The 13,348-nt window shown below is 32.8% G+C and overlaps 1 protein-coding gene across 1 annotated transcript in view; it reads right to left on the bottom strand.

Annotated features, from left to right (window-relative positions):
* The window catches only part of Cdc45 (cell division cycle protein 45), a 309,294-nt gene that overhangs the window by 56,767 nt on the left and 239,179 nt on the right, over positions 1-13,348 (bottom strand). The window contains exon 16 of the mRNA XM_090392057.1: positions 12,640-12,778. Coding sequence (XP_090248183.1) covers positions 12,640-12,778 — 139 coding nt within the window. The remainder of the gene's footprint in view (positions 1-12,639; positions 12,779-13,348) is intronic.

Genomic DNA, 13,348 nt, shown 5'->3' with positions numbered 1-13,348 from the left:
TTAAAAACAAGCAAGGTGGCAAAAATGTGCTGGAGGCTATTGAAAAAAGCCTAAAAATGGAACAATAGCTAAATTTTTATCTTGCTTTATTATCTCTCATTCCTTTCATAGTTCTATAGATTTGAAGTAATTACTTTAAATTGTTAAATGAAATAAGCAGTGATGGAAAAGAGGAACAACACATCCTGGAGGAAAACAATCACACATGCATTTCAGTACTGGAAGTAGAAAAAGGTATTAGAAATCTGTAAAGGCAGCTGGGGTGGATGATCAAATGATCATCCCAAATGATCATCCCGACCTCAAATGATCAAACACATAAATTCATGTATTTAATAATTTTATTCTGAATTATATGATCAAATGATCATATAATTCAGAAGGCATGGCCAAAAGGTTGAATTCCAGTCAGTTATGGTAAGCATTCAATACTAAACATCTATAAAAGATAAATAAAACTGAATGTTACAATTACAAAGGATTTCTTTACTGAGTGTTCTAGGTAAGATTCATACAAGTATGTATGGGAAGATATAACTAAAAAAAAAATGAAGAAGGAGTCAAACATGAGGAGGAAAAGATGGGTTCTAGCCAAACAGGATTTGTCAGAGAAAGTGTTTAAATTACAGTATTTTTCACCTTATAAGACACACCATTGTATTGAATGCATCACATTTTTTGTTGAATTTTTGTAAAAAAATAAATAAATATTCTTCACAGTATAAGATGCAAGAATTATGCATTCAATTTTTCATGTAAATATAAATTTTTTTTATTTAAAATTTTAATACATGTATTATCCATTTGGGATTACAGCTATTTTTGTGAAGTTCATTCTTAACAGCATCAATTTTATGGCATCTAAACTGATCCCATAATAACAAAGCAGGTTTCTGACAAACTGCCAGGATGTCCAGACCACATCTTTTTTATTCATAACTTCATCCCTAAACTCCTTTGGGAAGTTTTTCTTTTAAAAATTAAAAAAGGTCACAATTTTGTTCCACCCACACAGCACGACAAAACAACAGTATAGTGGGTTTTTTCTTGACCAGAAGTTTTAACAATAATATTTTTTTTACCTTTGGAGTCAACAGTCTTGTTGAAGAGCACATCAAAAGTCAGAGGCACTTCATCCATATTAGCTATCTGTGAAAGTTCAAAATTGTTTTCTTTTCTAGCATTTATGATGAATCTGTAAAACTCAATAATTTTATTTTTGAATTCGTCTGGCATGTTTTGGATATTTTTATTTTTGATCATATCTTTTCATAAATCTAAAGCACTATAATGGAAATCCTGTAAAATTGATGATATTTCTTCCTGTTGCCAATAATTTTGCTCGTTGAATAATCATTTTTGAAGATTTAATTTATTTTCAATTTCTAGCCATTTTGCCAGTTTTCTGTGGAGATTGTTTTTTAGAATTTGCTTCTATTAATTGCTCTTGTTTCCTCCAAGTTTGTACCATTTTTATCTGTAGGTGGAGGCTCAAAGTACTGCTCTGCTGCCATTCTTTTTTGCATACTCAATTACACTATGCTTAAACACAATCATATAGCTGTCTGTGCTTCATTGAATGCATGGGTTATAAAAAAAAAACAACTTAAACATAATAATGTATTGATTACTAGTTTAAATACATGACTGTTAACGACCATGCAACTATTCAAACTGATCACGCATTACTGACAAGTGATGACACACTGTAACTGCGCATACATAAAAAACACATCAGTGTATAAGATGCATTTGGCTTATAGGACACACACTAATTTTCAGATAAATTTTAGGTACAAAAAAGTACATCTTATAAGGCAAAAAATACAGTAAATAGTTCAGAAATCATGGGAATTTGTATCTGTATTTAAGTTTGCAGATCTGGAAAAGCATTCAATAAGGTGCCAAGATAAAATCTTTTCAAAACATTACAATTTTATGGTATGAATGGGACAATATATAAAATAACATACAGCCTATCTATACTAAATAAATTTAGTTTAATCCTTTATCCAAGTGTGAGCAAACAAAGTTTGCGCCTGAAAGTATCTTCAGGACTGGGTTAAGGTGGTACACACCAGGGCAACTCGTTGCAAAGGTGGAGCAAGCTACCAACACTCCTATCCTAGTATCTCCTATAATGCAAAACACATCTCCTTGCAGATATGTCTATTGTTATGCATTAAGGGAAGGGCCACTACCCAGACCGGTTTCGACCTTTATTGAGGTCTCTTCAGCGAGGAGAAGAGACCTCAATAGGAGAAGAGGAGAAGAGACTTCAGTCTCTTCTCCTCAGCGAGGAGAAGAGACTGAAGAGACCTCAATAAAGGTCGAAACCGGTCTGGGTAGTGGCCCTTCCCTTAATGCATAACAATAGACATATCTGCAAGGAGATGTGTTTTGCATTATAGGAGATACTAGGATAGGAGTGTTGGTAGCTTGCTCCACCTTTGCAACGAGTTGCCCTGGTGTGTACCACCTTAACCCAGTCCTGAAGATACTTTCAGGCGCAAACTTTGTTTGCTCACACTTGGATAAAGGATTAAACTAAATTTATTATACTCTAACCAAGTGGAAAATAAACTTTCAATATCTATACTAAAGTTGTAAGCCAGCAGCTAAAACAGAAGATGAATTTGATGCAAGTCAGGTACAAAGATGCACACTACATCCATTCTTATTCTCTGCATCAATTGCATTATGAAGTGACATCAAAGTTGATATCAAAATAAGAGATCTTAAATGTAGCACTCTACTTTATGCAGATATTATACTATGAAATAAATCCAGTACAATTCTAGAGGGCTCTTTTACCAAACTGAGTAATTGCTGCATTAATATATTAACAGGCATCAACATGGAAAACAGACTGCATTCTTAGATGTAGACATAGGTTTCTACAGTTAAGCAGTTCTGTAGGTAGTTTTTGGTATTGAGACCACATATTAACAAGAGTTTATTAAAAATAAACAATTAAAAAACCCAACAAGTTTCGTGCATCATAAGAAGACCTACATCATCAGGGAGTAATGGTATATAAATGTTTTACACAACAAAAGCTTATTGACAATTAATTACACATATTAGATGTCTTTAATAACTTCACAACTGTTAAATAATTGATATTCAACATGCATATAGTAACAAGTTGGAACATTGCTAGTTGTAGTTAGGTTCTGTGGTACACATGTGCTATATCCTAGGTCAGTGGAAGTTAAATTTTTGATGAAGGCAGACCATACTTAATGTAAAATCAAGCCTTGATTTTTATTGCACTGTGTAGGGATCCTAAGCATTTGTGTGGCTTCTTTAAATTTTCTTATGAAACATTTATTATCAATATATGACATGTTTGTCTGTTGCCAGAGTACTTGATGACCAACAAAAAGGGAGCACAAACCAGGTTTAGCATTCCACACAGCCACTGGCAGTCAAATACTCTGGCAACAGAGTACTTGATGGCCAGTAGAAGACCCCCTTTCCTGCCAACTTCTTTATCCAGATGTTTGAGATGAAAGCTCTAAACCCTGCATCCACAGACCTACCATTTGGCTATGCTGTGCAGACAATGTATTCTCCAGAAATACACTTTTATTAATACAGACCAGTATTTTACAAATAAACATTTATTAAAACCTACCAGTTTCGTTATAGATAGAAATACACTTTTATTAATACAGACCAGTATTTTACAAATAAACATTTATTAAAACATTTATCGAAACTGGTAGGTTTTAATAAATGTTTATTTGTAAAATACTGGTCTGTATTAATAAAAGTGAATTTCTATCTATAAAAACGACCAAAAATGTATACCTTGAATGTATTCTCCAGTTGACTGTGTGGCCCAAATACCACCATCTCTACCCATAGAATTTCTGAGAAAGCAAAAATCTGTTGCCACCTTCAGACCAGTTACAATTGCTGCATTTGCCTGGTCTGAGTGTCTAGCAGCTCTAACCTATCCTACTATTCCAAACAGGCAAGACAGTCAACATCAGAATCACTGAACACAAAGATATTACATCCATCTGGTACCACCACTATGCTGCTCAGGACTTACAGAGCATGCCTTGGATAGTTGCCTCCTTACTTCACAGAGGTACATACAAGTATGAAAGACTGTTCCTTGAATTTATCTATGTCCTATAAAACAATCATAGCATCAAATCTGGTTGCATTAAACTGCCTGAAATCTAGAAAATGCTTACCCTCAGTCCTTCAGAAAGTAAAGTTTAAAACTTTTGGCCTTGCCTTGTTTTCTTGTGCCTATAGTGTAAATAGGTTTTACTAAGGAAGAAATGGAAAAAAAAATTGGAGCTATTAGAAAAGGCATCTGATGTTAAAAAAAAAAAAAAAATGTAAAGCTAGTCCCTGTTGGATATTTTTAAAACAGCAGAGTAGGAAATAAATACCAGGCATATAGAAATATCATCAAATCTTGGTATGCATCTTTGTGGAGTGTACAGGATATGATAATACTACATGAGAAGTTAAAATCAGTACTGACTTTCTATCAACAATTATCTATTATCTGTCAGATCTTATATTTAGAACTTGGTTCCCTTTTGGATCTTTTTCCTGCCATCACACGTTTTCTTATCTTTCCTCTCCCTTTCTGTTTAAGTGCCGACACCACACCACCTTGGATTAGCTCAGCTCACATACTCCTGAATGCTAATACTGTCAAGTTTCTTCCTAATATCCTATTTTAATATAACTGTCATGATGCAGTCTACTCACCCTCCTAATTTTTTGTGAAATCCAATCTTTCACCAAGTATTTCCTTTCTAAGTTTAGCATCATTAGCAGATCATAAATTAAAATTGATTTGAATATTGTTATATATATAGCTAGTTTAGTATTTTCATTAATTTCTCTCTCATTTCATATAAATTTATGCAGTTGACTTCCTACCATACCAACTTTTCTAATACTTGTGTCTTTTTCCATATTTAATTTGCCATCTTCACTAAAAATTGTGCCTAAATAGCAGAAATATTTTACTTGTTCTCTAGTTTTCTCCAATCAGGATGCAGTTGATGTTTCAAATGTTTCTGCCCATTTGCAGCAGTTATTCAATTTAGTCAGAGAATCCTGCAGAAGACTTGAACAGGATTTATTTCGAAGTACTGTATAACATTGTATAAGTTGAGATTAACATCTGCAATTTTGATATTAAACCCTAATTATGCCATTTTCTCATAATGAGATCCCTATAGATGATGTATAACAGTGAAAATAATAAGCACCCTTATCTCAGACCTGATGGAACATTAAATTATCTTCCTGTACTACATTCAATCTAAAACACAGGCTTTCAGCTGAAATCTATATAGTGCTCAATAAAATGTCCTACTTACACCATATAATTGTAGCATTTTGAACAGATTTTCTCTTGCTTCCTTGTCATATGCCTATTCCTGATCTACAAAACTTAAATACAGATCATTGTTATATTACTGTGATTTCTCAACCATTTGTCTTGAAATGAAAATCTGATCCTGAGAATCTCTCTCTTTGCTTCCTGAACCAGGCTTGTTCTTCTCCAAGTTTCACTTCTATAATTTTTATCAGCCTTTTCTCAAGTATGTGTGCATAAATCTTATCAGAAATACTCAGCAGGGATATTTGTCTGTAATTCTTAATTTTATCTCTCTTTTTATAGATGGGTACTATGAGCTCTACACCAACTGGAATTTGACTCTCTGACCAGACCATCTGAAATGAGCAGTGCACCCAATGTAAAACTTTTATCTATCCATATCAGAGCATTTCTGGTCAAATATTTCTGCCAGCTGTTCTCCACATTTCAAGTTTTTGATTACATTTTCTACCTCACGTATTGATGTACGAGGTATTGGAAAGAAAATCTTCTTTCATATCACTTTCTATCTCTAATTCAAATTATAATACACTTTCTTTCATATCTAAACTTTTTCAATAGCCTACAGAACATTCTTACCAAAGTCTTCTTATGACTTGTTTAACAACTTATATGCATGATTTTGCTTTCTTAAATTTTTCTTCAAATTCTCTGTGAGCACATGTTAGCTTACTTGCTAGGAACTTTCAATATGCTTTCTTCTTTTCTATAACTGCCTCTTGAACTTTCTGAGTCCATTATACAGTTTGATTTTTCTATCCTCGCAGACAATGTTACCAGATGCCTGTCTGGTTGAATTAATGTTTTGTTAGCACTAAATCACCAAGATTTGAATATTGTTTTCAAACTCTTTCATTTTTTCCTCCAATAATATTTGAATTTGTAGTTTACTGCTGAAAAACTGCTCCACTTCCTTTTTAAAACTTCCTTACATTTCTCTTCAATATTACAACTCAAAAGTAAATTGCTATCACTTCTTATTTCAAATCCTCTATATGCTAGTCCTGAACCAACAATCAACAATAACATGAGCAATGATTCTTTCTTTATTATTTGCATCTTCTATGTGAATTTACAAACATCTATGTTGGACACAGTGTCAGTGATGACACTGTGTCTAACTTTTCTCCAAAAATTTCCAAACATTTCTATACATGTGGTATTCATTTCCTACCCTGCTGTTTAGATTGCCAACATGTCCTAGCTTTTGTCTGTCAGATGCCTTCTCTGATAACTCAAAAAATTTCTCCACTTCTTCCTTAACAAAAGCTTCTGAGAAACCACAGGCATAAATAAGTCTTGTTCAGTTTACCATTTTAAGATTTGCCCACATCACTCTAATTGAAACTTCCTACTTCAAGAGGATTATCCTCTTGTAACAGCTGCTCCAAATATAACATCTTCCCAATAATAATTCTCCAAATTAAACACCTATTTATTATTTACACGTCATTGTTTACGTCAACCTGGTACTTCTCCAATTCTTCTTCTTCTTCTGCCAGTTTCACTTATTTTCCATCAATTCTTCTAATGGTGATTTGGATTTTGTTCTAGTAGTTAACCTTTCACTATTTCACCCTAGTTCCCTCACGAAAACTAGGGCCTTGTCTTTAGCAGGTGACACCCTACTGGCATGAAATTTAATCACATTCTGTTATCATTTTATTAAGGTTTAAGCTAATAAGAATACAATCTGGTCAATTAAATTCCAAACTGTCAGCTCATCTTCATTTGTTTGGTATCCAAGTAGATTACCTACTAACAACGTGCATCATGAGAAGGTGTGGATTGGATATTAGAAGCCCCAGTTGTTTCTCCAGACCTTAAAATCCTATATGGAAGTCTAATCCCAATTACCTAGCCTTAATCTTTAAGCAACCACAATATAGTTTGGGGGAAATTTAGAGAAATGAGGAAAGCTAATAATAGTAACAAGTACCTGTTGGATTTCAGTCCAGAACATGAACTAGTTATCTATCATGTTCCAACAAAGGTGTGTTCAAATTCATATGGACCCTACAAGGAATAAAAAAAAAAAAAAAAGTTTTACTGGCTATTGTTAATAGGTATCTTCCACCAAGTTCAGAATACAAGAAAATACAGGAGATTTGAAACAGGAAGTGATAATCATTTACATTTGAGTAGAATAAAAATGAATATATCAAAAAAAAATGTGCAAGAAAGTTTTAAAAGGAAACAAAATTAAACAGTCTTCAGAGGTAAAGTATAAACTCAAATATTACCGGATAAAAAAAGAAAGTCTGAAAACAAGAATTAAACAATTGTGACCAGAGGCAAACTCTGAAGAAAACAGATTCACCAGGAGGGCATGTGGTGGGCAGGTTTGCAAAGATGGAAAAATCCAAACTTAAAATCCTATGGCGGACTCAAGAAGTTAAACACAAAGTCATGAAAAAGAAAAAAGAATGTTGAAACTTCCTAGAGAGTAAGTCAGCAGACATTCTGAGACAAAGAAAAGTGCCATGTGTAGAAGTAGTGGAATAAGTAGTAGGAAGGCTAGTAGATTATAGAAGATAATGATCATAAATTTTGCAAAATGTTTTGGAGGTTGTAGAAAAACCTTAGAAATGATGGAAAGAGTTCTGTAGGATAAAGTCAATATAAAAACTGACAATGAAGATATTCTAATGTCTAAAGTAATTTCTTTGAAAGATTCTTAGAAATCTTTCTAAATGAAGAAACAAGCAGTGATAGAACAGCAGTAGAAAATATTCAAAAGGAATGAAATCAGAAGTACATATCAATACTTGAGCTAAAAAAAAAAAAGCCATCAGATACCTAAAATCTGGAAAAACTGAATTAGAAGATATTCGAGAGAAATGTTCAAATATGAGGTATAAATGTTTACAGTGGCTGCACTGCACTACATAAGACATGGTCTGAAGGTTGAATTCCAGATGACTGGAATAAATCCCTCTACTACACATCTATAAAAAGGAAATAAACTGAATGTGAGAATTACAGAGGAATTTACCCAATGAGTCAAATAAGATTTATGCAGACATACTTGAGAAAAGGGTAAGAAAAATTGTGGAAGAACAAGCTGGATTCAGTGTAATAGGAGTTGTTAGGATCAGATTTTCACTTTAAGATAATTGACTAATGGTAATACAACAAGGATTAGTATTTTTGTAGATCAGAAAAATGTGTATGAAAAGTGGCAAGAGAAAAACTTTTCAAAATGCTACAATTATATGGGGTGAATGGAACATTACACACACAGCAATACATTGTCTATAGTTAAGCTGCAAGTCAGCAGTTAGAATTGAAGGAGATACAGGAAGATAGTTTATGTAAAATGAGAAGGATGCATGCTATATCTTCAACTATTACTTGTCATCTGTATGGATCACATCATAAAGGAAGGTGGCATCAAATCTGATATCAAAACTGGAGATAATCAACTTAGATCTTTACTTCATGCAGATGATATTATACTCCTAAATAAATCCAGTGTATGTCTTCAGGATTTTTAGACTAGATCGAATAATTGTTGCAACAAAATTGATATCAAAATCAGCAATAGAGCTGGGAAGCAAATCCTCAGTGGAGAACCTATAGAATAAGTAAAATATTTCAGCTATTTAGGCACAATTTTTAGTAAAGATGGCAAATTAAATGTGTAAATAGTTTGCCATCTTTACTAAAAATTGTGCCTACATGGCTGAAATTTTGCCATAAGCAAAACTGATATGGTGAGATGCCAGTTGAATAAATTTATGTGGAATAAGAGAGAAATGAGCACTGAAGTAGCAGTATACAAGAGTGTTCAAACAACTGTTAACTTTTGGAGTTAGGTTAAAAATAAAGCACTCGTTCTAAAACAGCAGATAAAGAGTTTTGAGAAAAATTAGGGGGAGAGTGTATTATGTGTATCTCTGGTAGGGGTCAGTTATTAAACAAAATATGAGAGGAAAGGTTAGCAAAATGAGTATTTGATGTCAAGATGTCAGGAAAAAGATCCAGAGGAAGACCAATATCTAGGTAGTTTGAAGCAGTTTTGAGTGTCTTAGAAGACTAAATTATAACATCTGATAGTATTAAAAGTCCTGACAAGTAGACTAATTTTGGGGAAAATTGTTGATAGAATATTAAAAATGTAAACTATCATGTTGGTATCCTGTACACTCTTTCAGAGTGCATATCGGATTTCCAAACTGCAAGCCTATCTTCATTCATTCAATATCTAAGTGAATTTATTTAGTAAGAGGGTATGACTATGGGAAGTGAAGAAAAGGCACTTGGTCAGAAGTGCCAAGGGATATAAAAAGCTCAAGTTTAATGAAGACTTAATATAAACCTTTACTTATTGATACTCTTCTAATTAAGTACGCACTTAAAAAGAATTATGGCCAAAATTTGACCTGTTAAAGTCAGTTAAAAACAGTGCTCAACAAAATTAACAAAAGAAAATATGGTGTAACTCATGCAATTTGTGATTAAGCAGGAAAAATTTAGTATGGTGGTACAAAATAGAATATCAATGGAGTGAACAGACTGAGAACTGTTAGACAGATATAAGAATTACTAGTTTTCTATGATCATGGTTTTGACTCACCAATGGACCAAGATCATTAGTGTGCAATGCAGTTCCCAAGGGCATATCATTCATGTTCAATCAAATTTAAGTCTGGTAATCATGTTGGCCACAGCAGTCAATGGATATCTTCACTTTCAAGATAGTCCTCCACCAAGCTCTATGAGAGTGGCATTGTCATGCATGAAAAGAAATCTGGTGAACCGCACCTCCTACAGAGTTGCACATAAGGTTTGAGGATCTGTTCTTGTTACCACTGTACCGAAAACATGAAAAGGGATGCAACTGCTGATCATTATTCTATCCCCACACAAGAATACTATCACGGCATAAGTGTCCCTTTCTCTCATGTTGGAGGGATGATACTGCATTCCTCATTTTCTCCAGAACTGATGTCTAGAATCTACTTGTAGTGTAAAACAAGACTCAGAGAATAGAATTATACTTCATTTGTTAAGGCTCTAAATCACTGTTTATAGTTTCAACAAGCTCTGCAGTGGTTTCGGTTAATGAGATACAACATCAGTAATTTACTAAATTTTTATAATAGAGTGAAAGCTGAGTTAGATAAAGAGAATGGCTAATGATGATACAGCTGGATTTTGCAAAGAAATTTGATAGGATGCCACTTCGAAACTCTTATCAAATTGAAAGAAACATAGGTAGATGTGGATACAAGGGTGGCCGATGGACAGATACCAAACAGTCATATATGGAGGAGCAGAAGCTAGGAGAAAGCAGGCGACTGGTGGTGAGCCATGCGGCTCTGTGTTTGAACCACTACTGTTCAATATACATCAATGATATAAGAAATAATCCAAAGGGAAATATTGAGTTTTCTGATGATGCAAAATTGGGTAGGGTAATAGTTAATCATGATGATGTGATTTAAGGATGATTTAAATAAGCAAAAGATAATGGGAATCAGTTAAATGTAGAGATATGTAAAGTTATGCATTTTGGGATAAATTGTTTACAAGCCATGTAATCAATTTATCCTAAATAAATTGATGGATACCACACTGATGGAACTGTACTCCAGGAAACTGATATGGCTAGGACTTTGGGGATGGTAGTATTGCTAAGGTTTCCAGGGTATTTCATTTTGGTCTCCCATTGGACTCCATTTGTTGTTTTAAGAATACATGTGTCATAACATTTCTAAAAATTCACATGAAATCACAAGAAAAGAATGAATAAATTTATTATAAAGCATATATTTCATTCTGAAAATTACTGATCATCTTCAGTAGCATTAGGTAATAGAATACAAGGTAGAACTAGAACGATGGACAAAATATCTTCACACCTGTATATAGAGAATTTGCATTAATTGCCTTAGTATTTCATAATGCAAAGTAGAAATCCTTTTGGACATGTATAATGCTATGTATTATGGGAAGGGACCCTATTTTTTTTTAATAATTTTATTGAATGAAAAAAGGGGGATGCTCATCATGTGTGCCTAGAATAGTTAGTGTATGGGTGTAAGAGGGTTTGATAGTATTAGGAGAAAGAAAGGACATGGATAATATGAGAGATAGAAAAAAAATGCCTCAGATCTTTTATATAGCTGAAAGCTATCCTTTTCCTTTTTCTCCAGTCTCATGCAGCTGAATAACCAAAAGACCAATTCAAACTAAAATCCAAAGATGGTTAGTCTTATCTAAGTTAACCATCTTGAGTTGGTCTTTTTTGCCTGGAATCTCTCTCTAGTCATCTCTGCAGTTGACCATAAGACTGCAGTGAACTAAGAAGATGAAACCATTTAAAAAACCTCTCATAATAAAAATTGACAGAGTTTTATCTCCCCTTGGTGAATATTGCATAATTTGGGTGGTCTAAACCACCTAGCCAAAAATTTGATATCTCTTAGAATACTTCTTTCCACATACAAAAATCATCAGACTGAACAATAAAATTTCTAAAATACATTGCTGTTTTTAAAATCTATATTAAGAAGTGAAATGAAGAATAAGGAAGTAGGCCAGAATTTAGGAACAACTGCTGATTAAATTGTTAAGATTCCCTCTGATATTTTAGCAATATCATTACAATAGTAACAATAATATCACTAATTATAATTGGCTAATTACTTTTTAAATGAGATTATAAATAACTATGGAGATAGCTTTATAGGCAGTGAGGTATACTATGCAATATCAAACCATTTTTCTGCACACCTTCATTTCCAACTGCTGAATACAAAACTTCAATATATTACTCACTATGCAAAACCAATTTCAGTATTCTAAAGAGCATTCTCATATGACCTTTCATGATACAGAGTGCAAAAGAAGTGTACATGAGCAGTTCTCTTCCAAACAATTTTTTTTTCTTTTTTTAATGATAGAGATAAAATTAGCTTTATAAGTGCATATTTTGAAAGTAATTTTTCATAGTATAATTCATTATTATTATTTATAATATCACTTTCTTCTGAAGGAGGAGAAAAAAAACACCAGGAGGAAAAATAAAACTAAAGAAATTAAGTCTGGAAATTTTGCTTACATTTGATTGGGGGGGGGGGGGGGGAATTTATATATATATACACACACACACACATATAGACATTATCTCAAACATAATAGGTTCATAAATAACACTTAAGTTACTTTTGACATTTTGTTATTCATAAGCAATACTAATAGTAGTATAATGAAAGCATATCAATTATTTTTGAAACATATCTTACCTCTTCAATAATACCATATATAAATGGTCCTGCATTGATTAGATAATTCATATCCAATACAGTCTGAACTTGATTACTAATTGCAATTAGCTGCAGTTTTGCTAATTCAATTCCACTCTCCAGAATATTTGTACTTGTCCTTCACAATGAAATAAAATAAAAATTGCAATTAGCTGCAGTTTTGCTAATTCAATTCCACTCTCCAGAATATTTGTACATGTCCTTCAAAATGAAACACATTATTAACATCAGTTATTATAAACATAAAGGAATACAGAACTTTTTAAGGGATCTTATAAACCTCAACATTTATCTCAATAATAACACTGTATATTATTAATTAATTAGTCCTGAATTAATTAGATAATTCATATTCAATACAGTCTGAACTCGATCATGAACCTGTGCACAATATTACACAATTTTAGCAATTTGTTCCCTCAACACATAGTAATTATTTTTTTAAAATGGAAATTTTACATAATTTGCATGAAGTTTTTTTTCAAAAGGTCCAGATAAATTTATTTATGTGTGCATGAGTGTGTCTATATATATGTGTATTTGATACAAGACTAGTTAACTTACTTTCAGTCAAAAAAATACTAGAAGTTCCTAGAAAACTGGATTCAAACCAATTTATTTATGTGTGCATGAGTGTGTCTATATATATATGTGTATTTGATACAAGACTAGTTAACTTACTTTCAGT

Source organism: Typopeltis vanoorti, chromosome 4 (assembly GCF_054136105.1).
Source record: "Typopeltis vanoorti isolate ZY-2024b chromosome 4, IOZ_Tvanoo_1.0, whole genome shotgun sequence".
Lineage (NCBI taxonomy): Eukaryota > Metazoa > Arthropoda > Arachnida > Uropygi > Thelyphonidae > Typopeltis > Typopeltis vanoorti.
This window is presented reverse-complemented; position numbering and strand designations above follow the sequence as displayed.